This window comes from Scylla paramamosain, unplaced genomic scaffold (assembly GCF_035594125.1).
Source record: "Scylla paramamosain isolate STU-SP2022 unplaced genomic scaffold, ASM3559412v1 Contig5, whole genome shotgun sequence".
Taxonomy (NCBI): domain Eukaryota; kingdom Metazoa; phylum Arthropoda; class Malacostraca; order Decapoda; family Portunidae; genus Scylla; species Scylla paramamosain.
The window spans coordinates 1,375,001-1,387,500 of NW_026973670.1; the positions used below are offsets into that span (position 1 = coordinate 1,375,001).

General features: G+C 44.0%; 2 protein-coding genes across 31 annotated transcripts in view; one reads left to right on the forward strand and one right to left on the reverse strand.

Moving 5' to 3' along the window:
• Positions 1-12,500, reverse strand: part of LOC135096592 (uncharacterized) — an 88,594-nt gene that overhangs the window by 7,642 nt on the left and 68,452 nt on the right. For 19 of the 26 annotated variants that reach the window (XM_063998221.1, XM_063998216.1, XM_063998219.1 and 16 more), the window contains one exon: positions 3,392-4,936. In XM_063998221.1, coding sequence (XP_063854291.1) covers positions 3,788-4,924 — 1,137 coding nt within the window. In that variant the 5' untranslated portion in view covers positions 4,925-4,936 and the 3' untranslated portion in view covers positions 3,392-3,787. Of the gene's footprint in view, positions 1-2,134; positions 2,278-3,391; positions 4,937-12,500 lie in introns of those variants that run through there. The other 7 variants (XR_010264837.1, XR_010264838.1, XR_010264839.1 and 4 more) reach the window with 2 other exon arrangements.
• The window catches only part of LOC135096588 (uncharacterized), a 72,614-nt gene that overhangs the window by 6,741 nt on the left and 53,373 nt on the right, over positions 1-12,500 (forward strand). For all 5 annotated transcript variants that reach the window (XM_063998183.1, XM_063998180.1, XM_063998179.1 and 2 more), the window contains exon 3: positions 2,528-2,591. The gene's annotated coding sequence lies outside the window, so the exon portion shown is untranslated. The remainder of the gene's footprint in view (positions 1-2,527; positions 2,592-12,500) is intronic.

Below are 12,500 nucleotides of genomic sequence, written 5' to 3' on the forward strand. Positions count from 1 at the left end.
TAGTGTCCATGAATAATATTTTTATCTGTAATCCTGCACACACACACACACTAATAACAATATAAATAATAAAAAATATGAATCAAGGAATGACGGTAAAGCGGACAGGGAGGCTTGCAAGGAAGTAGTAGTTGTAGTAGTAGTAGTAGCAGTAGTAGTAGTTGTAGTAGTAGTAGTAATAGTAGTAGTAGTAGTAGTAGTAGTAGTAGTAGTAATAGAAGCAGTAGTATGAGTACTCGTAATAATAATTATTGTAGTAGTAGTAATAGTAGTAGTATTCATTTTTGTACTAAAAGTAGTCGTAATAATAATAGTCATAGTAATACTAATAGAAGTAATAGTAGTAACAGTAATCGTAATAGTAGTAGTAGTAGTAGTAGTAGTAGTAGTAGTAGTAGTAGTAGTAGAGGTAATATCAGTATTAGTAGCAGTAGTAGAAGTAGAACGAGTAGTAGTAGTAGCAGTAGTAGTAGTAGTTGTAGTAGTAGTAGTAGTAGTAACATAAGTAAGCGTAGTAGCAGTAGTAATTGTAGTAGTAGTAGGTAGTAGAAGTAGTAGTAGTAGTAGTAGTAGTAGTAGTAGTAGTAGTAGTAGTAGTAGCAGTAGTAGTAGTAGTAGTAATAGTAGTAGTAGTAATAGTAACAGAATTGTAGTAGTTGTAGTAGTAGTAGCAGTAGTAGTAGTAGTAGTAATAGTAGTAGTAGTAATAGTAACAGAATTGTAGTAGTTGTAGTAGTAGTAGCAGTAGTAGTAGTAGTAGTAGTAGTAGTAGCAGTAGTAGTAGTAGCGCCAGTAGTGGCAGCAGTAGCAGTAATAGTAGTAACAGAATTGTAGTAGCACTAGTAATTGTAGTAGTAGTAATAGTAGTAGTACTAGTAGCAGTAGTAGTAGTAGCGGTAGAAGTAGCAGCAGTAGCAGTAGTAGCAGCAGTATTTATGTAGAGCGAGTGTGAGGTGCGGTTCACACCAGCCAGTCACTGTCACCGCCGTCCGTGACGTCATGAGTGGGGGGGAGGGAGCGAGGAGAGCACCTCGTGTGTGGGCGGCGGAAAGGGGAAAGGAGCGTGAGGCGGGTGGGGGCCGGAAGGAGTGGATGGTGGGTGGGGGGCAGGAAGGGGCGGCTGGCAGGCTTGGAGCTGGAAGGAGTGGGTTGCTGGTAGGGGCCTGGTAGGAGTGGGTGGCGAAATGGGCTTAGGAAGGAGTGGGTTGAGGGTAGGGGGGGAGGGAGAGGGAGGAGATAAGGACAGGAAGGCGTGCTGGCAGGTAGTGGCCGTGAAGGGGCTGCTGGCTATTGGGCGGCCAGAAGTGCTGGCGGAAGTGAGAAGGAGTGGCTGGCGGGTGGTGGGGAGAGAGGTGGGGGGGAAGGAGGCGTCTCGGACTGACGCAGCAAGATGGCTTCTTTGAGAAGAGGGGCAAGTGTAGTTTCCCGGGCCAGCGGCATGATGGGACTAACAAAACACCAGCAGGAGGTCTTTCTGTACACAACATGCACATGTACACAACACACGTGTGGCTGTACACCTGGCGGCTACTCAACACACCTGGTACACTACTGGTAGCACACTTCAGGGAGGGCTTGGCCAATCCTGGTTATCTTGACCACCACTAAGTCTTTGAGGAGGAACACAATGCGATACACACGCGCACCACACAAGATACACTTACTACTGCTATTACTACTAGTACTACTACTACTACTACTACTACTACAACTCTGTGTGTGTGTGTGTGTGTGTGTGTGTGTGTGTGATATTACTGATAGCAATCATAGTAACAATATAGCAGCAAGAACTACTACTTTTACTATTACTACTACTACAATTACTAATATAAATACTACTACTACTGCAGCTGTTTTTGCAACAATTCTTAGGCATTATTATTAATATTCACATAGTAGTAGTAGTAGTAGTAGTAGTAGTAGTAGTAGTAGTAGTAGTAGTAGAGGTATTAGTATTATTATTATTATTATTATTATTATTAGTAGTAGTAGTAGTATAGTAGTAGTAGTAGTGAGAAATCGTGAACACTACCTACTACTACAATTACTACTACTACTACTACTACTACTACTATATAGGCATGCTATTAAAGGTCGTGAACAGTTCCATCTGGTACAAACTTAGCTGTGTCACCTTGGTGGATCCCTGTCAAAGTGTCTTCTGAATTGTCTTTGCACTTCTTTGACATTTTCGTGCCTCCAGTAACACTTTATGACAGATGTTCTTCCTTCACAGCTTACTCTTACTTCTGACATTTTTATTTTGCCCAACTGTTTCTGAAAAAAAAAAAAATCAGTGAATTATAGCTAGTCAAACAGTAAGTATATTTTTGGGTAACTCTCTCTCTCTCTCTCTCTCTCTCTCTCTCTCTCTCTCTCTCTCTCTCTCTCTCTCTCTCTCTCTCTCTCTCTGTCTGTCTCTCTTTTTATACGGATAGATACAGATAGATAGATGTACACAGGTACAGACTTGTGCTTGTGGAGTATAAATGTAAGAGCATGAAGCACAGTGTGTCTCTCCCCACAGGCACCTCCCGCCTCACGCCTTGCTTCCTCCCGTCTCCCAGAGTCTACACACCTGCACTCTTGAGGTGAGTACACTTACTCTTTTCTTTCCTGGTAATTGTTTTCACTGTGTTTTCTATTGCACACACTCAGAAAGTAGAAAATGAGGCACTAACGAGGCAAGACTATATACCACAAACACTAAACACAATAATAATAATAAAAATATTAATAATAATAAAATAATAATAATAATAATAACAATAATGATAATAATAATAATAAATGATTTATTAATAAGGCAGTTTACAAACTGAAAATATACAGAGGGGGTGGGAAAATACTTAACATTAATCCTGAAGCTAAACTTAATATAGAAGAGGAATACTGTTGATTGATGGCATGGTGGGAATCGCGCTGAGTCTGTACCGCTCCGTGGCGAGGTGCGTCAGGCAGCAGCAAGTGTCTGAGGCGTGGATGATGCAGAAGTCCCCTTCCAAACTTCTCCAGAGCCTCTCGGTGCCTGGTGGATAGTCTGGACGTCTGAACAGACTCAGGGTGGTCAGGGCTTCATCACAGGTGGTGTAGGCAGGGACAAAGATGACCCTGCACGCCCTCTTCTGCACTCTCTCCAGCTGGAGCTGTTGAGTGTGTGTGAGGGAGGAGGACCACGCTGGGGAGGCGTACATGAGTTTGGGGAGGATGAAGGTGAGGCACACTCCCCTTAACTCGTCTGTCAGTGTCCCCAGCGACCTGAGGCTGCGCATCATGTACAGCTTGTAGGTAGCGGATCTTACGGTGCTGGCGACATGCTGCTTCCAGGTCAGCTGGTCGTCCACCGTGACTCCGAGAAGCACATCCAGAGGCACATCGGACCACCTGGAGGGGGTGAGGGCCCACTGTGAGCTGGGGAGGGGGCACTGGTACAGAGGAGGTACAGAAATGCATCACCACAGTTTCGCTGTGGTTGATGGTCATCCTGCTCTCCTCCGTCCATGTCTGCAGTCGCTCCAAAATGACTTGCAGTGGCGAGTAGTCCGTGTTCCTGTTGGAGACTGGGACGCCCACGGTGCAGTCGTGCACATACTTCCAGCCATGGGGGTGTCAGTGAGGGCATCGTTAATGAGGAGGAGGAAGCATAGTGGGCTCATCTTGGTTCCCTGGGGGACCCCACATGTCAGCTGTTGGATATTAGAGACAGAGCCCTGATAGCGAACGGCCTGACGCCTCCCTGAGAGGGTGTTGGCTAGCCACGCTACCAGGTTGGAAGGGAGAGCAAGACTTATTGCCTTGCTGAAGCCAACAAAGTGATCAACAAGATCAAAGGCTTTTTGAAGTCCACAAAGGCAACAGCTAGAGAGGTGTTTCGCTTGTCCAGGTGGCTGTGGATGAAGTCAAGGAAGCTGGTCAGGTAATGGGAGGTGGGGGTGGCTTTAATATTTCCAAACTGTCTGATATCCACGGTATAACAAGTTTTGGTGTAGGCCCAGTCATACACAAAATCTTCACAAATAAAGCTAGGGATGGGGGTGATAGAGACTGGCCTGAGGTCACCGAGGGACTGTGCACTGGAAGCTTTGCGGATGGGAGAGAAGTAAGATGTCTTCCAGTCCGCGGGGCAAGAGTGTTGGGAAAGAGAGGCGTTTATTATGGGGCATAGCGGTGTTGCTGGCTCTTCCCATATGGGAAGGTCAGTGGGTGTGGTGGATCTTGGTATCTTTAAGTATCCTTGGTATCTTGGTATCTTGGTATCTTTAAGTATCCTCTTAAAAACATCTATCGCCTGGACAATGGAGGGAGGGGAGGGAGCGGGAAGATGGGCAGGAAGTGGAGTGGTGTGGAGGGGAGGGCAGGTGTGACAGATAGCGGCAAAGTGGTCGTTCATCTCCTGAGCCGCGAGATTAGCAGGAAGGTGTGAGGTGCAAGGAAGAGATGAAGTGTGCTTTTGTAGGCCACACAAAGCTTTGCTGCTAGCGAACCACTGTCTCTTGTTGGCCTGCTTGAAGTGGTGTATCTTGTCCGGGTAATAGCTTGACTTGGCAGCCTTAATCTCCCTGATCTCTCTGTTTCTTAGCTTCCTGTATAGGTCCGGGCAGGAGTGGAACGACCACGTCCTCTGATGCATGAGTCTTTTAATGCGGGGCGTCATCCAGGGGGCATCAGATGTGTGCACTGTGACGCTCTCGGCTGGGAAGTAGCGGTGGAAGGCTTCTGTGGTGGTGGCGACGTAATTGTGCCATTTTGAGTGGACGTCCTCCACATCCAGCACCTCGGTCCACGGGTGTTGTGTCACCCACTGCCCAACCTCCCTCATGGCTGAGTCAGACATGAGGCGGTGGGTCCTGGTGATAGCTGGCCGGGGGGTCGAGGTGGTGGGTGTGGGTGTCCACAGTATGGAGAGGTGGGTGCTCCGTCCCATGGGAGGCAGCGGCTTGGGGAGCGGGTACCGTGTCACACACAGAGTTGTCATCGATTATTGCAATGATTATGGAATTGTTCCTAATGAGGACTAAATTATTTTTTTTGTTTGAAATATCACTCGTTGTGATAAAGTTCCATTAAAGATCGAGGAACACGTTATTAAGTACTGTGACAGATACAAGTTTTTAAGGGCCTGGTTTACCGACAGCGGTTGTATGAAGGACGTGGTGTCACTACACGAGGCAAAGTGTCAGTCAGTCGTCAACAAATTTTCTATAATTCGTGCCCTGATATGCCTCAGTGTTATAAGCGACTTGTTTTTGACGCGGCTGTGTTGGCTGAACTGAGATACAGCTGCAAGACGTGGCTGACAGACGGCTGTGTGTCACTCACCAGTCAGTACAATAAACTTATGAAATGTCTCCTGGACGTGACAAATAACACAAGCTCAAACTTATGTCATGTTGAATCGAGAATTAAGCCAGTTTACCATACTGTCTGTGCCCGACGGAAACGTTTCTTGGAGAGGAAGCTGACTCTATCTACTCGACAGAAGTGAACCATTTCATCTTGTATTTAGTTGATGCAGAGAAGCTAACACCCCTGGTTATAAGTTTATCCAGAGCGCCATACAGTATGATAATCATATAAATCCTCTTGACAGAATAATTAATTTAATTACCAATAAGCCACAAGACGCAACAAAGTATCACACATATAAAACAATATTGAATTCTAGTCTTGGTGTCCATAATATTTATTCAGATTACATATATGTCCTTGATTTTACACGTTTGGCGTTTACTAGAATTCGACTGATGTCTCATGACTTAAAGATCGAGACCGGCCGTTGGAGTCGCATCTCGCGGGACTTGCGCGTGTGTGCATGTGACGGGCAGGCAACACAGACTGACCAACATGTACTGCTGGAGTGCGTACTGACGAGACAGGTCAGCCAAAAATATATGATAAGCAAACAAAATTTAGACGAGTTATTTAAAGAAACAGAAGACGTAAATGTCTTATGTAGGTACGTGTGTGAAGTGTTGAATAGTTATAGGACCTAAAAATAAAACAATACTTAATTAGAACTACATATTGCATTAATATTGGTCAAATTGTGTTAGACGTTATGCTGAGTTATGTATCTATGTTAGTTATAGCATTACTGCTAGTAAGTGCTTGCTAATGCTGGTTACTTTGCATCGCCTAATTCTTAAACAATACTTAGGTGAAAGTGTTGTTATTTATGTTTGTAAATGTATGATTCTTTATTTGGACCACTGGCAAATTTTGTACCTTTCACTTTACTGTATGAATAATTTCTTTGGTCAGTAAAAGTAAGTAACTATCACGTTGGGCGGCGGGTGACCGGACCCTCGCATACGACGCAGGAGGTAGTTGCGTTCGTACGTTTGCACGGCAGCACACATTATCCTTTATGTGTCGACACGCACTCGCTAAATGTGTTCACAAGTACAACAATCTCACCAGGGCGAGCCTAAAACTAAAAACTAAGAGTTGAAAACTGAAAAAACCGAGGTCACTATCAATAGGGGGCGGGGAAGGCAGGAAGGCCAACATGCTGGCCAAGGCTGCTCTAGAGCGCCTAAGGTCACACGTTCTTTCCTTTTCCATGTGTGTGTGTGTGTGTGTGTGTGTGTGTGTTATAACAAGAGAAGTGGCATTAAAATACATATAATTTACTGACAAGCATTGCACGACAACATTACTGCCGTGATTAAAAGTACTCCTGTAAAATACTACATGGCATCATACAAGCCAGGCAGAAGGGGAGCGAGGCCCAGCGACCTTGAAAACACCTGAGTGACTGACAAGAGGCATAGAGAGAGAGAGAGAGAGAGAGAGAGAGAGAGAGAGAGAGAGAGAGAGAGAGAGAGAGAGAGAGAGAGAGAGAGAGAGAGAGAGAGAGAGAGAGAAAATAGTGCACTGTACCTTTGCTAAAAACTCTACCTTGGACGATTCTGGGCTTGTTCCTCCCTCTCCTCCACCCTCTGACTACTTCATGCCTCGTATTAAAATTCTTCGTAATGATGTTTTCCATGCCCTCGCTGGCCTAAACCCTCGGAAGGCTTATGGACCTTATGGGGTCCCTCCTATTGTTCTCCGAAACTGTGCCTCCGTGCTTGCAACTTGCCTAGTCAAACTCTTTCAGCTCTGTCTGTCAACATCTACCTTTCCTTCTTGCTGGAAGTTTGCCTACATCCAACCTGTTCCTAAAAAGGGTGACCGCTCTAATCCCTCAAACTACCGTCCTATTGCTTTAATTTCCTGCTTATCTAAAGTTTTTGAATCTATCCTAAACAGGAAGATTCTTAAACATCTATCACTTCACAACCTTCTATCTGATCGCCAGTATGGGTTCCGTCAAGGCCGCTCTACTGGTGATCTTCTGGCTTTCCTTACTGAGTCTTGGTCATCCTCTTCTAGAGACTTTGGTGAAACTTTTGCTGTTGCCTTGGACATATCAAAAGCCTTTGATAGAGTCTGGCACAAGGCTTTGATTTCCAAACTACCCTCCTACGGTTTCTATCCTTCTCTCTGTAACTTCATCTCAAGTTTCCTTTCTGACCGTTCTATTGCTGCTGTGGTAGACGGTCACTGTTCTTCTCCTAAATCTATTAACAGTGGTGTTCCTCAGGGTTCTGTCCTGTCACCCACTCTCTTCTTATTATTCTTTAATGATCTTCTAAACCAAACTTCTTGTCCTATCCACTCCTATGCTGATGATACCACCCTGCACTTTTCCACGTCTTTTCATAGACGTCCAACCCTTCAGGAGGTAAAGATATCACGCAGGGAAGCCACAGAACGCCTGACTTCTGATCTTTCTAAAATTTCTGATTGGGGCAGAGCAAACTTGGTATTGTTCAATGCCTCAAAAACTCAATTCCTCCATCTATCAACTCGACACAATCTTCCAGACAACTATCCCCTCTTCTTCAATGACACTCAACTGTCCCCCTCTTCTACACTGAACATCCTCGGTCTGTCCTTTACTTATAATCTGAACTGGAAACTTCACATCTCATCTCTAGCTAAAACAGCTTCTATGAAGTTAGGTGTTCTGAGACGTCTCCGCCAGTTTTTCTCACCCCCCCAGCTGCTAACTCTGTACAAGGGCCTTATCCGTCCATGTATGGAGTATGCTTCACATGTCTGAGGGGGTTCCACTCATACTGCTGTTCTAGACAGGGTGGAATCAAAAGCTTTTCGTCTCATCAACTCCTCTCCTCTAACTGACTATCTTCAGCCTCTCTCTCACCGGTGCAATGTTGCATCTCTAGCTGTTTTCTACCGCTATTTTCATGCTAACTGCTCTTCTGATGTTGCTAACTGCATGCCTCCCCTCCTTCTGCGGCCTCGCTGCACAAGACTTTCTTCTTTCTCTCACTCCTATTCTGTCCACCTCTCTAACGCAAGAGTTAACCAGTATTCTCAATCATTCATCCCTTTCTCTGGTAAACTCTGGAACTCCTTGCTTGCTTCTGTATTTCCACCTTCCTATGACTTGAATTCCTTCAAGAGGGAGGTTTCAAGACACTTATCCACCAATTTTTGACCACTGATTTGACCCTTTTAAGGGACTGGCATTTCAGTGGGCATTTTTTTTTTTTTATTAGATTTTTGTTGCCCTTGGCCAGTATCCTTCCTACATAAAAAAAAAAAAAAAAAATTTGTTTATTTCCGTGAATAAATTACGGTGTCCATGAATAGTATTTTTCTCTGTAATCCTGCACACACACACACACACACACACACACACACACACACACACACACACACACACACTGATAACAATAAAAATAATAAAAAAAATATGAATCAAGGAAAGATGGTAAAGCAGACACTGAGGGTTCCAAGGAAGTAGTAGTAGTAGTAGTAGCAGTAGTAGTAGTAGTACTAGTAGTAGTAGTACTAGTAGTAGTAGTAGTAGTAGTAGTAGTAGTAGTAGTAGTAGTGGTAGTAGTAATAGTAGTAGTAGTAACAGAAGCAGTAGTAACAGTAGTCGTAATAATAATTATAGTAGTAGTAGTAGTAATAGTAGTAGTATTCATAATAATACTAAAAGTAGTCGTAATAATAATATTCGTTGTAATACTAGTAGAAGTAGTAGTAGTAACAGTAATCGTAATAATAAAAGTAGTAGTAGTAGTAGAGTAGCAGTAGTAGTAGCAGTCGTAGTAGTAGTATTAGTAGTAAAAGTAATAGTAGTAGAAGTAGTAGTAGTAGTAGTAGTAGTAGTAGTAGTAGTAGTAGTAGTAGTAGCAGTAGTAGAAGTAGAACGTCTATTAGTAGTAGTAGTTTTTTTTTCTTTTATGTAGGAGTGACAATGGCCAAGGGCAACAAAAATATAATAAAAAAAAATGCCAACTGAAATGCCAGTCCCATCAAAAGGTCAAAGCAGTGGTCAAAAATTGATGAATAAGTGTATTGAAACCTCTCTCTTGAAGGAATTCAAGTCTTAGGAAGGTGGAAATATAGAAGCTGGCAGGGAGTTCCAGAGTTTACCAGAGAAAGGGATGAATAATTGAGAATACTGGTTAACTCTTGCGTGAGAGAGGTGGACAGAATAGGGGTGAAAGAAAGAAGAAAGTCTTTTGCAGCGAGGCCGCGGAAGGAGGGGAGGCATGCAGTTAGCAACATCAGAAGAGCAGTTAGCATGAAAATAGCCGTAGAAGACAGCTAGATATGCAACATTGCGGTGGTGAGAGAGAAGCTGGAGACAGTCAGTTAGAGGAGAGGAGTTGATGAGACGAAAAGCTTTTGATTCCACTCTGTCTAGAAGAGCAGCATGAGTGGAACCTTCCCAGACATGTGAAGCATACTCCATACATAGACAGATAAGGCCTTTGTACAGAGTTAGCAGCTGGGGAGGTGAGAAAAACATGCGGAGACGTCTCAGAACACCTAACTTCATAGAAGCTGTTTTGGCTACAGATGAGATGTGAAGTTTCCAGTTCAGATTATAAGTAAAGGACAGACCGAGGATGTTCAGTGTATAAGAAGGGGACAGATGAGTGTCATTGAAGAAGAGGGGATAGTTGTCTGGAAGGTTGTGTCGAGTTGATAGATTGAGGAATTGAGTTTTTGAGGCATTGAACAATACCAAGTTTGCCCTGCCCTAATCAGAAATTTTAGAAAGATCAGAAGTCAAGCATTCTGTGGCTTCCCTGCGTGATATGTTTACCTCCTGAAGGGTTGGACGTCTATGATAAGACGTGGAAAAGTGCAGGGTGGTATCATCAGCGTACGAGTGGATAGGACAAGAAGTTTGGATTAGAAGATCATTAATGAATAATAAGAAGGGAGGTGACAGGATAGAACCCTGGGGAACACCACTGTTAATAGATTTAGGAGAAGAACAGTGACCGTCTACCACAGCAGTAATAGAACGGTCAAAAAGGAAACTTGAAATGAAGTTACAGAGAGAAGGATAGAAGCCGTACGAGGGTAGTTTGTAAATGAAAGCTTTGTGCCAGACTCTATTAAAAGCTTTTGATATGTCCAAGGGAACAGCAAAAGTTTCACCAAAATCTCTAAAGGAGGATGACCAAGACTCAGTAAAGAAAGCAAGAAGATCACTATTAGAGCGGCCTTGACGGAATCCATACTGGCGATCAGATACAAGGATGTGAATTGATAGATGTTTAAGAATCTTCCTGTTGAGGATAGATTCAAAAACTTTAGATCGGCAGGAAATTAAAGCAATAGGACGGTAGTTTGAGGGACTAGAATGGTCACCCTTTTTAGGAACAGGTTGAATATAGGTAAACTTCCAGCAAGAAAGAAAGGTAGATGTTGACAGACAGAGCTGAAAGAGTTTGACTAGGCAAGGTGCAAGCATGGAGGCACAGTTTCGGAGAACAATAGGAGGGACCCCATGAGGTCTATAAGCCTTCCGAGGGTTTAGGCCAGCGAGGGCATGGAAAACATTATTGCGAAGAATTTTAATACGTGGCATGAAGTAGTCAGAGGGTGAAGGAGAGGGAGGAACAAGCCCAGAATCGAGTTTTTTAGCAAAGGTTTGAGCGAAGAGTTCAGGTTTAGAAAATTATGTGATAGCAGTGGTGCCATCTGGTTGAAATAGAGGAGGGAAAAAAGAAGAAGCAAAGTTATTGGAAATACTTTTGGCTAGATAACAGAAATCACGAGGGGAGTTAGATCTTGAAAGGTTTTGACATTTTCTGTTAATGAAGGAGTTTTTGGCTAGTTGGAGAACAGACATGGCATGGTTCCGGGCAGAAATATAAAGTGCATGAGATTCTGGTGATGGAAGGCTTAAGTACCTTTTGTGGGTCACCTCTCTATCATGTATAGCACGAGAACAAGCTGTGTTAAACCAAGGTTTAGATGGTTTAGGACGAGAAAAAGAGTGAGGAATGTACGCCTCCATGCCAGACACTATCATCTTTGTTATGCGCTCAGCACACAAAGACGGGTCTCTGATACGGAAGCAGTAGTCATTCCAAGGAAAATCAGCAAAATACCTCCTCAGGTCCCACCAACTAGCAGAGGCAAAACGCCAGAGGCACCTTCGCTTAGGGGGATCCTGAGGAGGGATTGGAGCGATAGGACAAGATAAAGATATGAGATTGTGATCGCAAGAGCCCAATGGAGAAGAAAGGGTGACAGCATAAGCAGAAGGATTAGAGGTCAGGAAAAGGTCAAGAATGTGTGGCGTATCTCCAAGACGGTCAGGAATACGAGTAGGGTGTTGCACCAATTGCTCTAGGTCATGGAGGATAGCAAAGTTGTGGGCTAGTTCACCAGGATGGTCAGTGAAGGGAGAGGAAAACCAAAGCTGGTGGTGAACATTGAAGTCTCCAAGAATGGAGATCTCTGCAAAAAGGAAGAGGGTCAGAATGTGCTCCACTTTGGAAGTTAAGTACTCAAAGAATTTCTTATAGTCAGAGGAGTTAGGTGAGAGGTATACAGCACAGATAAATTTAGTATGAGAGTGACTCTAGTCGTAGCCAGATGGTGGAAAACTCGGAAGATTCAAGAGCGTGGGCACGAGAGCAGGTTAAGTCATTGCGCACGTAAACGCAGCATCCAGCTTTGGATAGAAAATGAGGATAGAGAAAGTAGGAGGGAACAGAAAAGGGGCTAATGTCGGTTGCCTCAGACACCTGAGTTTCAATGAGGAAAAGAAGATGAGGTTTAGAAGGTGTTCTACAGATTGAAAATTAGATCTTAGACCGCGAATGTTGCACAAGTTAATGAGGAAAAAGTTGAGGGGGGTGTCAAGACACTTAGGGTCGTTGACAGAAAGGCAGTCCGACCTGGGGACATTTATGGTCCCCTCCCCAGATGGGGATTCCGAGGCTGGTGTAGGAGTCGCCATGATGATTTTAAAATTTTAGAGTGAAGGGTGTGTGTGTTATTAGGTGCTTGTAGTTTTGTGTGGAGGAAGAGAGTTGTCTTTAGAGGGCAGGCTGTGACTGCCCCCTTGTGTTGTGAGACACAAAGGGAAACGTTCAGTGAGGTCACAGCTGGGTTTAATGATAAGTTCACAGCACCCCCTGAACAGTGCTGCACACCTCACTGGG